Below are 13434 nucleotides of genomic sequence, written 5' to 3' on the forward strand. Positions count from 1 at the left end.
CAGTTCAGGGGTAAAAAAAAAATTGCTTCTTTCCTAGACCATTTTCTTTTCCTTTCTCTCCTAAATTCTTGAGAACCAAACAAAGGAGAACTTTCTACATAATAAGCACATCTACAATTATTTGTAAAATTGAAGTCTAACCTATGCATCAAAATTCGTTTTCCCCCATCAAAAAATAATAAGTATCAAATCGAAGCAACAAAACTTCAATTCAAATCAAAACTCTCTTTCGCTTTCGCAATCCATCTTCAAATCAAAACTTCAATTAGAAAACCTCCTAGTGCTTCATTTTTTGTGAGAGTGATCGAGGTTTGAGTTAGGGTCTCAGTGGTGTTCCATAGAGGAAAAAATTAGGATTCCGAGAGAGTAATAGTCTTTGATAGAATCTTGAGGATTGAGAATTGCAATTGCCATTAATGAAAAAGAAAATGCAACAGAGGAAAATTGCATGATGTGATGAGTAGAAACTGAAACTATGAAGAATTTGTGATAATCAAATTTTAAGATGGAGGATTTAGGGCTTTGGAAGGAAGAAGGATGAAGATGAGAGGTTTTAGGGCTTTAGGTATTTTAAAGACATTTTTACCCTCGCTTATTAAGTCATGTGCACACCATATGACATTTCCGTCCAATGAAACTGACACCGTTCAACAATAAAGGCGTAGTGCTGGTCTTTAAAAAGCTTGAAGGGCAATTTGTTTGATTTTAAACCTGAAGGGGCAATGTGCAAAACACGCAATAGGTTGAAGGGGTAAAGTATATTAAACCCTTTTATAAATTAAATAGCAATCCTTTTTATATGAATTTAAAAAAAAAAAATAGAGATAGTAATATTTAATAAACCAAAGCTTTGAACCAAATCAACATATAATGGAGGGCCACAAGGCATTCATTCACCATAATAAGGTGAGAAGTCGAGAAACTAACATATGTAAGTTGGGAAGGGAACTATGAAAGGATACCTCTCTACTTGAAAGAAGAGAAGAAGTTAATGGTGTCAACCAGTGCGTGGATAAAGGCATCAACATCCTCTTTAGTGTTATAGAAATGGAGACTCGCTCGTGCACTTGCACTCACACCTAAATGCCGATGGAGGGGCTGGGCACAGTGGTGACCCGATCTGATGGCAACTCCATGCTGAAATAAATACATAATTCAGTAAGCAATCAAAATTAAACCTTAAATCCCTCTTCAACCACCCTTTAAGCAATTGGTAGAGATTGTATGGATCCCTTATCCTAACTTTTATTAGCTAGTTTTCTGAATCCATTGATCTAGGGTTAAAATCTTATCAAGTGTTTCCCAAACGGAGGTAGTGCATTTGGGGACAAAAGCTCAAATCTATTTCCTCTATGTCCACCAATTAAAGCATTTTATAAGCCAACATAAATGTGCAAATCCGACAGTAAACCTCTTACCTGTTGATCAAGGAAAGTTGCAATATCTGTTGGGTGGATATTCTCAACATTGAAAGAACAAAGAGCAGCACGGAAGACAGTTTGCGAAGGTGCTGGACCATAAACATGAACTCCAGGGACTGAACGCAGGCTTTCATATAGATAATTAGCCAGCTCTACCTGCAAAACAACATTTAAAACCAAAGAAATTCCATCTTAGAAACATGGCTAATAAAGAGCAGGATAATAAGAAAAGGGAATGTGTTTACAAGGCTATCCTTACTTGGAAACGCTAAAGACCATGCTTTGCTTAAGCAGTAACTAACTAGGAGTCAGTATTAGTACATTACTAATAAGTTCTATTAAGTAAACTCTGTGGTGTCAGTTCATGCTACTGTTGTAGCAATTTATTAGGGTTTCCTTTTATTTCTACCTTTTACATTTTTACTTGGAATTGCAAACAAGACCAAATATCTCGAGCACAAATGTGAAAGAAGAAGAAAAGGTTACCAAGGAGCAAAATGGAAATAAGTCATTAAACATTGAAATCCAAGTTAAGAACCTAAAGAATTATTGAAAGGAAATGCCATTCTACCCAAATAACCGACAAATGGTTGTATTCCTCGGATCTAGGGTTTCATCCAAAAAGTAAAAGTTGTGGACATTGATTAGTTGCAAAATTGGGTCCACCTGAGCATGATAGCCGCTGTATTTTTCGCTACATTTCTTATTTTGTTAAACACTTCAAAACAATGCCATAGGTAACAGCAAATGAATAAGGACACAACCTATTAGGTAATATAAATATGTTGATGCGCCTCATATTTGGGATTGCCATTAGGTGCGCCTCATAGATCAGTGGCTGTTTGGGATGGAGTGGAGGAGAGAATGAGGAAGAAATTGGCTAGATGGAAGAGCCAATACATTTCCAAAGGAGGTAGGATCACTTTGATTCGAAGTACATTGGCGAGTATGCCCATTTACTATATGTAAGTGCTCTCTATGCCCAGAAAGGTCAGATTGAGGTTAGAGCAGATTTAGAGGGATTTTTTGTAGGGAGGTGGGGCCCTTGAGCGGAAACCTCATCTTGTTCGGTGGGGTTTGGTTTTCCTTGAGAAGAGTAATGGGGGGTTGGGGGTAAAGTGCCTTCCTATCCTCAATAAGGCACTTTTGTGTAAATGGAGTTGGAGATTTGCTATTGAGAGAGAGGCTTTTTGGAATCAAGTGATTAGGGGGAAGTATGTGGAGGACCAAGGGGGTTGGTGTTCTGAGGAAGTGGGGGGGTTTTGGTGTGGAGTTTTGGAAAACTCTTAGGAAGGAATGGAATGTTGTAAGAAGTAGGCTATTTTTTGTAGTGGGGAATGGGCAAAGGGTAAAATTCTGGAAAGATAGATGGTGTGGAGATGAACCTCTTTGTGTTTCTTTTCCCTCATTTGCTTTGGTTGTCTTCAAGGATGCTTGGGTTAAAGATGCGTGGTGTTGCAATGAGGGTGGGGGGAGTTGGAACCCGCTTTTTTCCAGACCGTTTAATGATTGGGAGTTGGATGAGGTATGCAGATTCTTTTTGGGCTTAAATGGGAAGAGAGTTCAGCAAGTAGTGGAAGAAAGGGTGATTTGGAGAGAGACTAAATGTGGGAAGTTTTCTGTTAAGTCTTTCTCCAAATCATTAGTATCAGGCCCTCCAGCCTCTTTCCCTTCGTCAAACATTTGTAAAGTTTACGTGCAACCTAGAGTGAGTTTTTTTGGATGGAAAGCAACGTGGGGAAAGGCTCTTACCTTGGATCAACTTCAAAAGGGAGAATGGGCTCTAGCGAACAGATGTTACCTTTGTCAAAGACACGAAGAATCAATAGATCACATTCTCCTCCACTGAGAAAAGGCAAGGACTCTTTGGGCATTGCTCTGCTCTATTTTCGGGGTGCAGTGGGTGCTGCCAGCCACTGTTAAGGAGACGCTTTTGGGGTGGAACGGGTCTTTTGTGGGAAAAAAGAGGAAGGGCGTTTGGAGAGCAAGTCGTTTGTGTCTATTTTAGATGGTTTGGAAGGCAAGGAACAAAGTTGCTTTTGAAGAAGAGTTGTCAATTCAAAGCCTTAAGAATTCTTTTGTATATTTTCTTTGGTTGGAGACAAAATTGTCTATAAAAGATGGTCCTTCGACTTTAGTTGATTTTATTGGTTGGGTGGGAACCCGCTGAGGGTGTGGGTTCGGCTGCTCCTCTGGCCTTAGCTTTCAGCTAGGGTGTGGGGGGTGTTTTCTTTCTTGTAATCTTTAAGCCACTACTTTGGTGATTTTTAATACAATTCCTTTACTTATCAAAAAAAAAAAAAAAAATGCTGATGCAACTCTTATTTATACTCAAACCATATAGATTCTACGTATTCCTGCTTCCCAAAAGATCCATATGGCAAATATCTTTATGGGCGACAATCATTGTTTGAAAAGGCTTGAAAGGGGAAAGAAAAAACCTTGGAGAGGGCAGAAAATGCATCTCACCTCATAGTCATGAATCTTTTGCATGCCAATTGCTGATAGATAATCAATAGCTGCTCCTAACCCAATGGCTTCCCCAATCGCTGGTGTTCCGGCCTCAAATCTGATCAGTAAAGGAACACATGTACACCAAGTCATGAATCACAAACTATCAAATGTAGCGGTTAGTAAGACAAGACGCCTAACTTGGCATACTGAATAACTTTAACTCCATAGTTAATTAGAGTTGATATTATATATTTAAAATTCCTGACAATCCAATGTGCAGCTTGAAACAGTGACACATATGATGCTTTATACAAAGTTTTTAGTATAATTTTTTGGTTTATGCCATTTGCTCAGAAGGGGAAAATAGAAAGATGTTCATAAGATGAATGCAACTGAATGATGATGTTATGATGGATGAGAGAGTTGTTTTTGCATTCTCTCTTCTTTGGCTTTGATTTTTTGTGTCCATTGTATATGTCCTGTGTACTCTTTTTTTGCACTAAACATACATCTTTTATTGTTTATCAGAACCAAAAAAAAAAAGGAAAGAAAAGAAAAAAATGATGAATGAGATCAGATCAGAACTAGGAGGTAGCACCTATGGAAAAATGTCAAGAGGAAGTAAACTTGCAGCATTTAATCACATGTAAGAAAGGGCAATGGCTAAACTAGTAAAACATGATTTGGTTGAAAGGAGCATGGATGGAGATTACAAGAACTGGGCATGATGGCCAGAGATGGTTTAAGAAAAATAGTTAAAAGAACATATGGAGCAGAGAGCACTTTAGAAAAACAAGAATTATGTTCCAACACCAAATCGTTAGGAAATGTTGGAAAACAACAAAACAGAAAAATATGCACTTTCCAGACCAGAAAAGACGATGCACTCCAAGCAGTGCCTCAAATGACCACCTCCAGGTATATATATTATAAATGCCATCCCCACTTCCCTTAAAGTGGCTGAGTGCAGCGAACATGCATTCATCAATAGGGGTGGTAGTAGTAGTAGTAGCTAATTCAACGAGGAAAGGGAACTCTTCAAACCAAACTGAGACTAGAGAGGGGGGTGACTCCCACATAGATCAATAGATCAAGATCCAGAGTCCATTCTGGATCTAGATCAAGCTTCTTACTCGCCCTACTTCTAAGGATAGAAAATCATTTACCGATCTGGGGTTTTTTTTTTTCCTGTATTTTTTTATGGAAAGTAAAAGTGAATTTCATTCTAGACTAGAGCTGTATGAAATTCACAAAAGATGTTTGTAGACTTGTTCAATTCTATCTTCGTTTCTTTTCTTGTTTATCTTTATCTCTTCTCTTCTACTAATAGAAAATAGAGGAACCTTTTCTCATGTTATATCATCAGGATAACAATCCGCCAACCTTATAGATCTTTTTATAAGACAAACAGGAGGCTATGTATATACTGAAATGGTCCCCTCCAACAGATAAAAGAATAGAATAAATATTGGCTATGCCCCTGCCTTGATGGATAAGAATAATGGCATATCATGTTCAAGTTGTAAAGAAGTTCACCAACCTGGAGGGAGGTTCAGCAAAAGTGGAATGGTCTAGAAATACATCTGAAATCATTTCACCTCCACCTGAAATGTAAAAGAAAAAATAACTTCAGGACCAGCTTCTAAGAAAGCCAATGTCTCAATGACTTCATCATGCTCATAAATATGGACATTGGATACGTCAAACCCTTGAAACCGAAATGAGAAGTCAAGAACAGACAACCTCCCTATCCTAAATTCTGCAGTAAAAAGAAATAAACATACCTAAGAAAGGAGGCATGGCAAAAAGGAGTTCACTCTTGCCATATAAGAATCCGATGCCTGTAGGCCCACACATCTGAAGCATGTTTATTCCTTAACTTTGAATGCCCACGCATTAAGCCTATATTTTTCAAAAGTACAGCAATAATCTTACCTTGTGAGACGAAGCAACAAGAAAGTCAGCGTCCAGCCTCTGCACATCAACCACCATATGTGGAACACTTTGACAAGCATCTACCAGAACTTTCGCCCCAACAGCATGTGCCCAATGCACAATATCATAAATAGGAAGAGCAGAAGCTACAAAAAAGAGCAAAGAGAACAAGAAATTAAAGAAATAGGCCTCCTTTTTCCCTTCTTCATGCCAATAGGCTAATGATGGCACTCAATTAATTGCATCAGAATAAGAATCTTCTTAAAAGCTTAATGTAAATGATTCATTTTGAACACACCTATGGAAGCCATTGTTAACCACCATATAACCCAGCTAAAACCAAAAGTGGGCAGAGCAGGATGTTGTTAACTTCTTATTATATCAGGAAACAAGCAGGGGTCAGTCCTCACCAACCCACCAAAATTGCCACAATAAAAATAAATAGTAAAACAACAACAATAATGGAAGCAACAACAAAGTTGTCACTCCCCCTCCTATAAGCCTATGAACCTTAAGACCAATAGGTGGATGAAATCATATCGAGGCAAACCCTTTTTGTCCTTTATGCTACTGAACATAATAAAATATTAAAGGAAGGGAAAAAAAAAAAAAAAGAAGACACAGTGCAGGTGTTTCTGTTAGCACAAATTAGTGGATTAATGATGGCTGTTGAGGACCTCACTTCAGCTAGTTATAACTCAACTCAATTCCCTAAAATCTGCCCATTTAATACAAGTCTTCTTACAAAGAGAGAACCATCAGAATGAGCAGTGTTAGTTCTTTCTATTGCAAGGCTGGTTTGGTAGAGAAATTAAATACTTGAGGACATTCCTTCCAATTAAAGTTGAATTGGATGAAACAATGTGTTTTTTGGGGCACCTAGAGTTTATCTATTTTATTGTAATTTATTCAATACTTTTCCTCTCATCAGGAGGAGACATCCTCCATATCCACAAATTTTTACTCCCTCACAATAAATCTCCCAAGTGTAAAAATCAGATGATCAAATAGAAGCTCTGGTAAAAAACAAACAGAACATTGCAGAAGTGATTTAAAAACTACACTGCTTTATTAGTAAATTGGTTACCAAATGAGGAAAATAACAAAGTTCAGGAATGCTAGCCAATAAGGAACCATAAAGAATACATGAGAGTGGGTGCACCCTAGATATTAAAGCCACCAAGCATGCTGCTCTGCTGCTTGTTCATGCATGAAATTTGACATCGACTAAAATTTCTTTTTTGTTTTTCCACATTCATTTTATGAGAAAACTCTTAGATGCAAATCAAATCGACAGACCTAAAACCACTTTAACCAGATAACATCCTGTCAACATGATGTAACAAATATATGAAGACCTAATACAGCAGTTGGAGAAACCCTAAAGACATAAAAGGAAGAAGTGGATATTCTAGATAAAAATCATTACAGCATCAAAATCGTGACATAAAAACCCTGCTTGCATCCTCTATCAAAGCCAAGCTTTACTTGATAAACAAATTAAAGAATAATCAAGAGAAAACATATTGCAAGGTTTTAGCACATGAAATGGATGCTAGTATCAAAATCTGACAAAAAATAAAATTTGTGGAACTCAACAAAGTTCAAAAATTAGTAAATGAGAATATGGTAGCCTAAATAATATAACAAGTTACAACTATATTTATATAATATCTTAGATTAAAGGTGCTATGCAATTCACTAATAAACATCTATATGCAGCATATTTGAACATATATCCAAAGAAAAAGGGAACTAGACTTTCATACAAGAATCTGTGGACGGCAATGTCCAACAAGTGTCTAATATGGGTAGTTCAATCATTTGGAAATATACATCTAACCTAGCTAGCAGCACTATAGAGATTATGTAGTAACATCCACTGCAGTCACTAGGCAATGCTCCTTTCCCTCCAGATTATCCACTTCCATTAGGCTTCTACCTAACTTTATAGCCCTAATCACCAATCTTATTCTTGTCACTAATAATTCACTAAAGACAAGAAGCTCTTGGGTACTCAGATAGTAGATATGGTTTCAAACTACTGGGAGGAGTGCTATTCCTGCAATGAGGGAAACTCACTATGGACCTTGAAAAAGCCCTTCAGACATGTCTTAACTGGCAAGGGATTGGTATGGGGCAGGGGAGTTCTAGGTCTATTCTCTGTAACAATGAAAAAGGAGGGAAAGAGAGGTGGCTGAAGCCATCTTTTAGGATTTCAAGAGTTCTATTTCCACACCAGATTCATTGTCTGGAGGATCCAGAGACTGTGTGGAGAAGAATCCTACTGGGAATAAAACTTTTTCCCCTTGCTCGTCCTGAATTTCTACCCTCAAACGAGTTGCCATTTTCTTTCTCAATCATCTCCTTTTCTTTCCTGGGACATTTATTTCCAACTCAATAATTGGAGGCTGATGAACTTGCTTCCCTTCTTCAGATCCTCAAGGAATTTTATCTCTCCTTGACTTCAGTGGTTTAGAAGATTTGGTATGTTGAGTGCAAGTTGTTTGCTCTCTCCCAAGTTTTCCTTCCAAGCTCTGTTAGGAAATCATTGTTTGGAAGGCTAAAGCCCCTTGCTAAAGCTTCTCTTGGTTAGTTGTACGTAGAAAGAGGAATACTAATGGAACCCACAAGAAGGCTTTTCAAAGCTCTGTGTACACTGCAAGAGGAAGGAGGATGATGATGACCACATTCACTGCCTTGGAGAGGGACGATGAAAGTAAATTTAATGGGACCTGGTTGGTGTGGCCTGATTCGTGTAGAGAGAGGGGGGGAGGAGGGGGGTGTGTGTGGGGAAGAGAAAGAGAGAGTTTTTAAGAGGAAGGGTTTATGCAAGAGAATGATCTATTTTGCTTCGTGCTGGCCTCTGTGTCTAGAAGTTCAAGGAGGTTGCATGAAAATTATTTAATATGATATAGCAGGATGCCAGATCAGAGTGTTGTACAATTCAATTTTATTTCACTTTCTCTATGCTTGCTGGAAGTGGTTCTGCTAACAAAGCTGAATTAGAGCTTTGTCTGAAGGTTAGCAGGAAGCTCAGCATAGGAACTCTAATGGTTGTTTAGATGGGGGTGATTCTTCTACAGTCATTTTGAGGTTGAGAGAGTGAACCCTGGGATCCTAGAGACACGGATATTTGATGAGAGAAATCTGATTTTTTTTTTTGTTCCCCTTGAGCGTGCAACATAGGTTTGCTAGACTGCCAGTGATAACAATCAGATATTCTCTTGCTAAGAAAGGAGCTCTTATTTCAGAGAATTTCGAAGGAAGCTTTATTCTTATTCAATTTTCTCTGTAGATTTCTTTGACATTATAACTCAGATTCTTTTTCTTCCCTTTTCTTGCATTTTCAAGGATCACTTGTCCTATAAAATTTTTTCCTCCATTTAAAAGAAATGTTTGCTCATAAAGAAAAAAGAAATAAGGGGAAAATTTTCATACACCAATTGGAGCTTTGATGACAGTACATCAAATCTCGAGCCAAAAGTATGAGAAGATCAGTTAGGAATAGTCAATGCTGAAGGCATTCACCTACCAAGCACATTTGAGATATGGTGAACAACCAAAAGCTTTGTCTTCCTCGAAATCATTTCTTTCAACTTCTTTACATCTGGAACTTCATCTTCAGTCAAATTAACAAACTTTAAAATGGCACCAGTCTTTTGAGCTACAAGTTGCCAAGGGACAATAGCACTATGATGCTCAGCAACTGTGAGTACAATCTGCAAAAAAATAAATAAATAACAGTAAATATAGAAGAAAATAAAATTATAAAAAAAAAAAAGAAAGAAAAAAAAGTTGAAGCAAGGCTTGTAGGATTCCCAACCAAGAAAAAACAGTAACCATGTTCTGGCTAATCATTTTTGGAGACAAATCCTAGTACATGCAAGGGGTAGAGGGTTCCTCTCAATAGTACTTTAAATAAAAAAAAAGTGACTCAAGATGAGTTCGCAGAAGTAATTTCAGAATGTATTTCCATCTAGGTTCAATGTTAAGAATGAGAATAACTTTTAGAAAGATTAAATGATCAAATATATGCCCACATGCATGCATGTCAAACGTATTTAAACTGAAATACATCAAAAAGCTCTGGAACTACAAAAGCTCTGGAACTGCAAAAGCTCTGAGAGGGACTTTTGACATTAAATAATATATGCTAGCCAACTAAACATTTAGAATTTTTAAGTCCTGCCGTCGGCAAGGAAAAGAGTGAAAGAACTTCTGAGAATCCATGAATTCCCTAAGCAGACCAATCCAACTCTGCCCAAACACTATGTTAAGATGGAGAATCCATGAAATACTAACAAACCAACACCAACCACTCACAAGCCCAAACAGCTAAGATATTTTTCTTATGAATGCAACAAGAAACACATTTTTCTTGAATTGACAAAAAAAAAAAAATATTAACATCAAACATCAAGATTACATCATGATGCTGAAGGTGAACTTGGAGAAGCAAAACAAAAGCACACCTCATCTTCTGGTTTTAAATTTGAAAGGCCCCAAGAGTAAGCTACTAGATTGATAGCTTCAGTAGCATTCCTTGTAAATATGATCTCTCCAGGCTCAGACGCATTGATGAAAGCTGCCACCTTTCTCCTTGCAGACTCATACTCATCTGTGGCCTTTGCACTGAATCCATAAGACATGGTGAGTATTATCAAATAACTGAATTTAATAACTTCCACCCCTCCTCACACACCCAACAAATGCCTTAGAAAGAGGGATTGTTATTGGAGTAAAATTTTATGAAACATCACAACACAGAAAGCACCAAAAACAATTTGGCTAAATCTGTAGCTAACTTTTGACATCCTCAGGAATTTAAGATTATTTAAGATTTAGTTGCTTGCGAATGTGCGTAACTGATTAAAAAAGGAGAGGAAAAAAATGCATGTGAATATATGAGGTAAAAGAGCACATACGCATTCATAAAAGTTTCTTACCAGAGAGAGAGAGAGAGAGAGAGAGAGAGAGAGAGAAACTACCCAGGTTAACCCTAAGGCTTACAAGACAAATAACTCAAATAAGCTCAATTACGTTACTAGATTAACCTTACTTATAGATTGTAGAAACCTATTAAGCAAGTAAAGACTTCTAAAATAAACCTATGCAAAGTAGTAAACAAATACATCTCAATTTCTCAAAGAAAAAGGTTTCTAAAAGCTCTTAAATGGCTAAAATACGTTACTAGATTAACAACCTAACCAAAGTAGTAACCAAGTACAATTATAAATTCTCAAAGCAGAAGTTTCTAGTTCCTAATGGACTGATTAGCATCCCAAGAAAGCCAATAACAGCTACAATAGAAAGCTCAAGGAAGGTAAAAAAATAAAAATAAACAATAAACTAAAATAATTTGATGCCTCAATAGTGAAACAGTAAACTGTACAGTAACATAAACAGCACTCACAACAATATGATGGATAATATCAGTTATAATCCCTTGCTACAGCACTACTTCAGTAGCTACTTGCCAAAACTACTAATATTGCCTTCTAATCAATTACTGATCTAAGTCCCATATACTTATAGTATTCCCAACAAAAAGAATGTCCCAAATATAGCAATTTCCTTTTGCCTGGAACAGCAACCTAAAATTTCTACAAAGTGGTGCTCTGCTTGTTAAAATCAAAATAATAGTCTGTAATGAACCTGCAACATCTTTCCTCAAATTTTGCCTAAGGCTATATATCTGCAAACATGTGCAATAATAGCTAAAGAAAATTAAAATTTTAGGAAAAGATAGGTTCTTTTTGTTCTAATACCTAAATGATGTAAGACAATGCACAAAGCCTTGAGGCAAGGGTAGTATGACAAAGGAAGGTAGTGAAGCACATCCAGGAAAAGAGAAAAGGTTTAGAACAATAGAAGGATGGATAGGGAAAAAAAAAAAGACACCCAGAACAGGTAAGGTTAGAGAGAGAGAGAGAGAGAGAGAGAGATGGGGAGGGGAGTGACAGAGAGGGGGAGGGAAGGGGGGAGAGAGAAAGAGAGCATACCTAGAAACCCCCAGTTTTCTAAGACAAAGTAATTAAAGAACAAATTCAAATTTTATTGATTCTAGAATTACCCTGTCATCATCGTAACTTTATCTATAAACTCTAGAAAACAGGCTCAGTAAATAAAGAATCCTTAAAACAGAAAAAACCCAACAACAGTGGGAAATCAAATACAAACCAAACTTTTAATAAGTTTATTAAGGCGCCTTATTGGCTGATTTGCAACCCTAGAAAACTCCCAATTGAACCTAAAATAGTAACTCAGAAGCATTAGAATAATGCTCTACAATCCTGCTTGTTAAACTTAAAGGTCATCCCTTGCAAAGCATGACAGACAGAGATCATGGATGTTAATTGGAGTCTGTAAATTTGCAAGGATGAATGCTGTTTTGAACGTTCCGAACATACACATACATTAGAGCAGGAATGAACCAGAAGTAATGGCCCAATCAACCATGAAATAGTTTTAACACATTGGTTCAAGGACCATCCTCAAAATAGGGTATATGTGATCTTCATCTCCACAATCATACATTATCCTTTAATACTATGGAAATTGAATATCAAACCTCAAGAAATGAATCCCACGGTGCACATTCGAATTGTAGGCTTCATAATAATTCTGCAAAGCCTTCAAAACCACAGTAGGCTTCTGTGAGGTTGCTGCATTATCCAAATAGACAAGTTTTGAGCCATTTACCTCCTGAAAAATCACATTTGAGGCCCATAAAACAATCCCATTAAATATTATGCAAATGATACAATTTCTAGATGAGAATCATATGATCGATCTAGTGATCGAACTGTCAACAAAAATCTATATCATAATCATACACTACTTCCAAAAAAAAAAACAGAACACTAATAACAATCTTTAAAAAACCGAACTAAACCATGAGAAAACAAATAAATTGAAAGATGAAATTCCAGTGGTCGAAGCTAAGTTGATCCGTGGGCCCATTTGGAATAGTGCATCACAAAAGGCAGAATCATCCTCTTCTAATGACCAACCGGTAACAACAGAATTAAAGCTCAAGAATTACTTAGACAAACTACATCACTGATAACCCAGTCCGAGAATGCACCATGGAAACTCAGTGCTAGATGAACATGTTTAGTGAACTTATCAAATAGACTTGTTCCAAACAGCTATGCCCCATGGCGCAAGTTTTAGAAGCTTCAGTCCCCCATAAAATTATTTCCCGTATTCTTATAATTGAACTATACTCATGCAAATTAGAATAATGGACAGGAATATCGAACATTGGAACATTGATTTCGATACCATGACATGAACTCACAAGATTTTCACGGAGAACTTCAAATGCAAGGAACTAAATGAATTCAAATTTCAAATCTCCATTTCTTTCTCTCTCCAATCAAGCAGCGCAGGAAATAATCGAAACAGTAAAAATACCTGGTGGAGAATGGGAAAATCGGGCCTAGTGAGATGACCGAGGGAAACCGATCCAATATTGGAATCGCCTTCGACGGCGGCTGAAGATGGAGCCGAGCAAGAAAATCTACGGAACCCCACCTGAACAGACGCGGAGGTGGAGGAGATGGGGTTAGGGTTTAAGAATTTGAAAGAAGGGAATTTCAGTACACTTGCCATTATC

The 13434-nt window shown here is 37.2% G+C and overlaps 1 protein-coding gene across 1 annotated transcript; it reads right to left on the bottom strand.

The window, feature by feature from the left end:
* Window positions 1-833: 833 nt before the first annotated feature.
* LOC117916767 (cysteine desulfurase 1, chloroplastic) lies at window positions 834-13434 on the bottom strand. Its single transcript, XM_034832938.1, has 10 exons — window positions 13233-13434; window positions 12385-12518; window positions 10286-10445; window positions 9346-9532; window positions 5811-5956; window positions 5660-5732; window positions 5416-5479; window positions 3891-3990; window positions 1419-1577; window positions 834-1137 (listed from the first exon to the last, which is right to left on the bottom strand). The coding sequence occupies exons 1-10, from the start codon at window positions 13428-13430 to the stop codon at window positions 967-969; spliced, it is 1392 nt and encodes a 463-aa protein (XP_034688829.1). The 5' UTR covers window positions 13431-13434; the 3' UTR covers window positions 834-966.

Source organism: Vitis riparia, chromosome 6 (assembly GCF_004353265.1).
Source record: "Vitis riparia cultivar Riparia Gloire de Montpellier isolate 1030 chromosome 6, EGFV_Vit.rip_1.0, whole genome shotgun sequence".
NCBI lineage: Eukaryota > Viridiplantae > Streptophyta > Magnoliopsida > Vitales > Vitaceae > Vitis > Vitis riparia.